The sequence below is a fragment of the Rutidosis leptorrhynchoides genome, chromosome 6, assembly GCF_046630445.1.
Source record: "Rutidosis leptorrhynchoides isolate AG116_Rl617_1_P2 chromosome 6, CSIRO_AGI_Rlap_v1, whole genome shotgun sequence".
NCBI classification, from domain to species: domain Eukaryota; kingdom Viridiplantae; phylum Streptophyta; class Magnoliopsida; order Asterales; family Asteraceae; genus Rutidosis; species Rutidosis leptorrhynchoides.
This window is the reverse complement of record NC_092338.1, coordinates 294,934,316-294,942,453: the sequence shown is the minus strand read 5'-3', so window position 1 is coordinate 294,942,453 and position 8,138 is coordinate 294,934,316. Positions and strand designations below refer to the sequence as shown.

General features: G+C 31.8%; 2 protein-coding genes across 2 annotated transcripts; one reads left to right on the top strand and one right to left on the bottom strand.

Annotated features, from left to right (window-relative positions):
- The first annotated feature begins 1,068 nt into the window (after positions 1-1,068).
- LOC139854557 (uncharacterized) lies at positions 1,069-2,698 on the top strand. Its single transcript, XM_071843856.1, has 2 exons — positions 1,069-1,262; positions 2,035-2,698. The coding sequence occupies exons 1-2, from the start codon at positions 1,069-1,071 to the stop codon at positions 2,696-2,698; spliced, it is 858 nt and encodes a 285-aa protein (XP_071699957.1).
- A 2,909-nt stretch (positions 2,699-5,607) lies between these two features.
- LOC139854556 (uncharacterized) lies at positions 5,608-6,760 on the bottom strand. Its single transcript, XM_071843855.1, has 2 exons — positions 6,631-6,760; positions 5,608-6,530 (listed from the first exon to the last, which is right to left on the bottom strand). Exons 1-2 carry the CDS (start codon positions 6,758-6,760, stop codon positions 5,608-5,610), a joined length of 1,053 nt encoding a protein of 350 aa, XP_071699956.1.
- Between the last annotated feature and the right edge of the window lie 1,378 nt (positions 6,761-8,138).

Genomic DNA, 8,138 nt, shown 5'->3' with positions numbered 1-8,138 from the left:
TTTTTTGTTTTTTTGGAATTTTTTTTCAGGCATTAAAATCACACGAAAATATGAACATTTAGAAAAGACACTTCGTGATGAATGTTATTATTTAGGCGAGAAAATGATCGACAAAAATAAAATTCAAGATAATATTGTTCGTGAAGAATGTTAACGTTTTTTTTATGTTTTATGAAGTAAAATTTAGCCTGATTTAGAGTTTAGGGTTTAGGGTTTGGTGTTTTGGGTTTATTCCATAAACCCAAAACACCAAATCCTGGAATAAATCCAAAACACCAAACCCTAAACCCTAAACCTTAAACTCTAAACCGTTTGTGTTAAAAACTCAATCTAAATCCTAAATTTAAACCCTAAATCTAAACCCTAAACCCTAAATTTCTAAACCCTAGTATCTAAACCCTATAAACCCTAATATCTAAACCCTAAAATCTAAAACCTCAACATACGTTCGAAAAACACGATAATTATTATATATTAGTTCTTCGAGCGTTTTCCCGCCAAAATAAAAACATTTATCACAAATTGTCTTTATTAAATGTTCATATTTTCATCCAATCTATAATGTTCGTGAACAAAGTTTTTTCAAAAAACGAAGAAAAAAAAAGATTTTGCTTCCCCCCGCTTCCCCCTGATTGGTTACTTCCCTCTTGATCCTACCAATATATATATATATATATATATATATATATATATATATATATATATATATATATATATAATCGAAGTTTGTAGGAGCATGATGAAACTTGCATTTTGTTAGAATTGTATTAGCATTAACGTTGGAAGTGATGCCAATTAAGTGGAATAAATCGAGGAATGATGATTTTGTTAACGAATGAAGACTACTTCTCTGATTTAAACTATGTTCAAAGCCCAAATCTTTCTCGTTGCGCTCAAAAAGTTCCGGTGTCTCGGCTTCACTAGATTTACCTTTCTCTATTTCTTAAATTTTCCGAAAATAACAACTTTTCAATTCAACTAGGTTGGGACTAGTTGGGGATGGGAAAAAAACCGGTATTCGATGAAAGTCCGAAACTTAATATTTTTTAGTGGATTTGGGTCGGGTAAATGGGTCTAGAGCCGGGTCCGGAGATGGTTTTATACACAGATCCGATTACCCGACCCGTATACCCGAAAAAAGACTCCGAGTCCATATACTCGGCCCGTAAACCTGATAACATGGCCCGTAAACACTATAACTCGTCCATATACCCAATAACCCGGCCTGTATACCTGTGGGAAACCCGTTTACCCGATAGTTCGTAAGTAAATGGGGAGCCGAATACCCATGGAGAAACAATAAAAACTGTCCAACTTACTATTTTTGTTTGTCTCAAAATTATTGTTCCTTATTCTGTATAACAATTAAAATTCATTATAGTTTCAATTATGTTTGGTTTATTATTAATATTTAGTATTAAATATAGTAATTAATTTGTTAATTATTCTTTATAACTAAAATAAATGAAGACTTCATAACTACAATAAATGAAGAGGTTTAGACGATACTAGTGATATGACCCATGGAAACACGAGTTTGTTTAAACGAAACAGTTTAATGATATGTTTTAGGTATTAAGTGAATGTAAATTTTAAAGTCATTTAGTTTATTGCCCCGTGGAACTACGGATTCCGACTAAGAAACTTGTCGTTGATTTTACAAAATAAAGTTCGCTCAAAGTTGAATATTTATATTTATATTTTTAATAATAATAATTATTATTAATAATAATAAATGCCTTTTAAATTTTTCTAGAAAAATAAAATTACAATTTAGGAGAGATTAATTTTTCTTTTTATAAAAGATTTTATATTATTTTTTTAATTAAATTAATATATAATTATGACATCATCATTTTGAAAAATAAAAGGTAATTTAGCTTAATGATGATGTCATCATTTTAGAGGTTTATTAGACTATTTAGATATTAAGATATCTTAAATGCAATAATTAGACTTTTTTTATGGAACGAAAAGAGTATTATCTAAGATTTTTCTCATTTAACTTTTCGAACGGTCTAAAATAAATAAAAGCGACAGCAGCAACGTTACTTTCGTTTGGGACTGGTTGCGACCTTCAAGGGGTCGGACTGCTTCTGAACTCGTGGAGCTGCAGCAGATTCTCCATTCAATTGATTTCGACTTCTCAGCATCTTCTAAGTGGACCTGGTCTCTTGCCAACAATGGAATTTTCACAGTTAAAAGGCTTGCGTGTATCCTCGATCAGCAGGTTCTCGGGGGTTCTTCGATTAATCCTCAGCAAACTTTAAGCAACAATCTTATCCCAAAAAAGGTGGAAATCTTCGTTTGGAAAACAAGGAAAAAAAGGCTTCCGGTTCGGGTCGAACTTGATAAACTGTTTGCGATGATGGGTCTTCATAGTATTCGTTGCCCTGTTTGCGATGATGGCCTCGAATCGGTTGATCATCTATTTACTTCGTGCAAATTCTCAAAAGATGTATGGTCTAGGATTTTCAAATGGTGGAATCTCAACATTTCTCAAAGTGTGGCTTTTTCGGATTTATTTCTTGGCAAATCGTCAAGCAACATGTCTACTCTCGGCTCTAAAATTTGGCAAGTCGTGGAGTGGGTTGTTGCTTATTACATTTGGAAGAATCGTAACTTGGTGGTTTTTCAAAATAAAGGGTGGATTTCCCCGGTCGTTGTTAGTGCAATTCAAGTTAAATCTTTCGAGTGAGTGTCAAATCGCATTAAAGACATGGTTATCGATTGGCATGTTTGGCTTACAAACCCGGCTATGTATCTAGTTTAGTTTAGTTTTTTTTTGTGTATCTTCGTTTAATTTCGTTTGTTTGCTTTTGTTTCGGCTATCTCTTTTAGCCGTCCCATTTGCTACTCTTTTGTATTTTCGTTTGGTGGTTTATAATATTTCATTTGCTTTTCAAAAAAAGTTAAATAAATAAAAGCGATTAATTATTCATTTTAAAAGTGACTTATAATTAATCAACTTTATTTATAAAAAGGTAAAACAATCTTTTCCACTCGTTTACCACTAAATAAATCTAGCAAGATAGTAGAAATTAATACTGTAGAAGGTTACTAGTGAAATGACCCGTGGAATCACGGGTTTGTTTAACGAAACAGTTTAATGATATGTTTTAGGTATTAATTGAACGTAAATAATAACGTTATTTAGTTTAATGACCCGTGGAATCACAGAGTCTGACTAAGAAACTCGTCAGCTGAATAGTTCATCAAACACCTAAAATGCATATTAAACAATCCACATCCAATCATAGGAGATAATATTGGTTGTCATTTTATTTTAAAAGTGCAAATTAAAATCTATAGTTATTATTAAAATGCTAAAATGATGATGTCACTATTAGGCTAATTCTTTTGTTAAAAAAATCAAAAAGAAAAGGAAAAAAATCTAAGCATGATGGGTGATGTCATTAATCTAAATAATTTTGAATTAAATTTAAATCTTATTAATTAATTATTATTATTAAATTTTATTAATAATTATTTTAATTATTAAAATTAATTAATTTAATTAATTATTTTGAATTGAGTAAGAGAAGGTATAAAAGCTAGGTAGAAGGAAAACCAATTCTAAATTATATTTTCGAGCCTGAACATATAAGCAACCTTCTATCTGGCCTCTGTACCAGTAGTGGAGTGGCTTGCTATTTTCAATCAGAAAAGGAAGATTGAATGCAAAGGAGAAAGAAGTTGTCCCCTTTAGAATTGGTTTTCCTTCTACCTAGCTTTTATACCTTCTCGTACTCAATTCAAAATAATTAATTAAATTAATTAATTTTAATAATTAAAATAATTATTAATAAAATTTAATAATAATAATTAATTAATAAGATTTAATTTTAATTCAAAATTATTTAGATTAATGACATCAACCATCATGCTTAGATTTTTTTTCTTTTTCTTTTTGATTTTTTTTAACAGAGGAATTAGCCTAATAGTGACATCATCATTTTAGCATTTTAATAATAACTATAGATGTCGTAATACATTACTCATTTATATATTATTCTGTCCATCTCAAAAATATTGTCATCCAATAAAATAAATCTGATATTCTTTTGGTATTTGATAAGGTAAATTAGATGTGAAATATTAAATTTAATATATACGTAATTTTGGCTTGATCAAAGATAAATGACGATTTATTTGGAAGATATATATTTAAAGATCTTTCAAATGAGAACTTTTAGACGTACTCCCTCCGTCCCAGATTAATTGTTCCCAAACAAAAAGTACACAGTTTAAGAAATATCATTATCACACTGTACTTTTACCGTATTTTTTCCTTACTTTACAGTTTTACCCTCAATCATTTAATTAGAAAGCACTTCAACTTTTGTAATTTAATTAGGGACAATATTGTACACTTCGTTAAATTTATTTTCCATTTTTAGAAGTGAAAAATTAATTTGGGACAGCCGAAAAGGAATACTGGACAATTAATCAGGGACGGAGGTAGTACTATTTAAAAAAAATGTGCATGAACAAAAAATAGTTCAAGAAATTAATAAGTTGGTTATTAATAAGTTAGTGTGGTGGTTATGAGCATGGAGTGCCGAATCGGTTACGGGACATCACTAATTCGAAAAAATTTTAATAGAAAATACTCTTTAAATTTTTATGACACCACTAAATTTAACTGTAAGACCCATATATTTTTCGAGTTTATAGTTTTTTCTATGAATTGTATATGACAGTACTAAAAGTAACTACTCGGACCTCATATATTTTTTAAATTTGTTATTTTTTGAAGGAAAAAAAACTATTAAAATATCATTTAAATATAATTAGTACTGAAAAAAATTTCGAAACTCCATTAAATTCTAATTCTGAAACCGCCACTAACAACTGTTAGTATGATACAAACATCTAATGTATGTTTTAAAATCTTAAGCGTAGCTGCGCTAAGCTATTTTTAAAAGAATTCTTGTTATCTATTTTAAGAATTAACTATTCAAGTTAATAGTTTTATCATGTGAGTCTATTTATGTTTATATAGATAGATAGATATTTTGCTAGCTCGAAAAGCATACGTTGAAGTACGATATACTTTCTTCGTCTAAAAAAACAGTCCGCTTTGATTTTTTACTGTATTTAAAATATAATAATGAATTATCTAATTTGCCGTTCATTTAATGTATTTATAAAGAGTATCTAATAAATTAATTGATATATTTAAAATTAAATTTTTAGAATTAATATGGACATAATTGAAATTTTAATGATATTTAATTTTTATTTAGGGAAAGTGACAATAATTTTGGGATAAATAAAAATAGAAAAGTAAACTTTTTTTTTTTGGGACCAAAGAAATATATAATTTATTTAAGTTTTAAAGTTTATAGCAAGTATTATTTAAGTTATCTATGTGTACATTCAGTGTATATGTGACATCCACTTGTTACTAATTTAATACATCATAACTTAATATAACGGTCCCAAGGATTTTTTTTTTTTTTCCTTGAAAGGCCAAACAAATTTTATTGCAAAACAACGAACAATACACGAGAGCCTAGAGCAAAAGGTACTAGGCAAAACACGAAACGTTGCGAAGGGAGCAACGATGCTACTTACAGAAATAAAAAACCTACATAAACACAATTACAAATTGAGGTATGAACTTGGATTACTAAGCCAAACGAGCCAATCTAGATTCTTCAATTTTGATCTTTTGGATATCCACTCGAAAGACATAACTTGAATTTCACACAATGCAACCGGACCGTTTGAACAATTTCCTTTGAAGGTCTTGTTGTTTCGATTTTTCCATATGAAATATGCACAAACCCACTTTGTCGCTTGCCAAATCTTACTTCCACGAGATGATGCCGATAAGTTGTTGTCTTCACTTGCAATCTCTAGTAGGCTATATGATGAAAAGCTACCAAGCCCCCACCATCTACACAACCTTTCCCAAATATCGAGAGCAAACTTGCAAAAAATGATGGAGTGGTCAACCGATTCTAGGTCATCATCACATTGGGGGCAACGAATATTGTCAAGATCGATACCCCTTTTGTCGAGTTCGACCCGAACCGGTAACCGCTTTTTTAACGCCCTCCATATAAAGATTTCTGTTTTTTTGGGGACAAAGTTGTTGCGGACAGTGGGGTTAGAAGAAGAAAATGAACCTAGTAACTTCTCATCAATAGCCGACGTGAGAGTCTTGATGTTGAACAGTCCATTCGAAGTTGAGCCGAGAATCCAGCTCCATTTGTCCTCGCCATTGCTGTTGAGATTCAAAGATTGTAGCAGCTCGATGACTCGATCTAGCTCTCCTTTTGTGCGTCCCGTCGGTTCTCTCGACCAATTCCACGAGAAGACTAAACTCGAATCAATTTTTTTCACCCGGTCTTTAAGTGTAGCGCCTTTGTCTTGTTCTAATATGTAGAGTCTCGGGAACAAGTTAGAGAGCTTGCCCCCTCCACTCCATTGCTCATGCCAAAACGAAGTTGTACCGCCGTCGCCTAAAGATTTCACGAACGAACTCTTGAAAGGAACCCGAAGATCATCCATCAAATCACCTGCAAAAAGAATGTTACGCCAAGAGCCTATTGTAGGTCGCTGATGTGACTCACCTTCCAACAATAAACCCCCATTTGACCCATGAATGCTACGAATCACCTTGACCCATAGGGAGTCGGTTTCGGTTAAGAACCTCCACCACCATTTCCCTAGTAAGGCAAGATTCTTCGCTTTTAAGGAACCGAAGTTTAACCCCCCGTTTTCGTAAGAAGTGATGACATTTTCCCATTTTACCCATGAAATTTTGCAAGTATCCGACCCACCCCCCCAAAAGAAATATCTCCTCACACTCTCGAGTAATTTAATCACACTAGGTGGAGCGCGAAGTACAATGGGAGACTATTTAAGACCGACTTGATGAGAACTACCCGACCTCCAAATGACAACGAACGCATTTTCCAACTCGAAAGACGCTTCTTGAACTTTTAACGGTCCCAAGGATATAAGAAACTCAAAACCATTTTTATATTCTATTAGAAATAAACTAACTAAACTGTTACAACTGAAACTGAATAATAAAATAGATATATTTTTTTAAACTTAGGTTAATAACTAATACATTAAAAACTTAGCTTTGTATTCTAATTTCTAATAATAATAATAATAATAATAATGATAATAATAATAATAATATTTCTAACGACAGCTTAAGGTGCATATTATATAAGGGGGATGATTCTCACACACTGTTTTTTGATCCTCACACACCAATTTACTTAAACTCCTCCCTAATAATAGGGTAAAAGGGTGTGTGAGGATCAAAAAACAGTGTGTGAGAATCATCCCCCATTATATAACTGCTGTGTACAGAATTAATGATATTCACTAAAATTGTTATTAAAAATTCCTACTTATATTTAAATTCCTTTAACACCTGAAATTACATAGACTGCGATTCTTAAGCAGAAGTTGATATTCATTAGTCATAAAATCTGTAACTTATAATCGGTACATAACATCTACAAATGTGTATATATTATAAAAATTGTCACAAAATCTGTAACGTATACTCAGTACATAACATCTACAAATGTGTATATATTTTAAAAATTTACAGTTTGTGTAAATATATTATAAAAAACTGTAACATAATGTGTGTTAAATAACAATGCTTCCCTTGCCACCATTATTCACTCCGCGATGACTTTGAGCTATTCGTAAAGCGAGTGGTCACTCTGTGATTAGTTGATTCGTAATTCATAAAGCGGATCGAAAACTAGGACCACTCAGAACAAAAAATATAAAAAATAAAAAAGTAACAATATTTGTTGACATTTTGATGATAAAAATATAGTATCAATATTTCATTTTTCATTTGTGTTAACATAACAATGAAGTCGTTTGCATGTGATCCTCACATGATCTTTAATTTGATGCTCACTAAAAGTCAAACCATTCCTTAAGAATGGTTAACTCCATTTTTGTTTATAAGATGTTTAACCACCCACGCGTTATCTCCCGTAGTTACATACCCCCTCCACCACTGCCTTTGAGGAAATCCGGACCAATCCGAGGGAATGGCCGGTAAAACCCCCCCTCTCCGCTGCCCCCGCACTGAGCGAAAGACGATCGGGGTGGATACTTCAAGTCAGGTAACATTCAGTGCA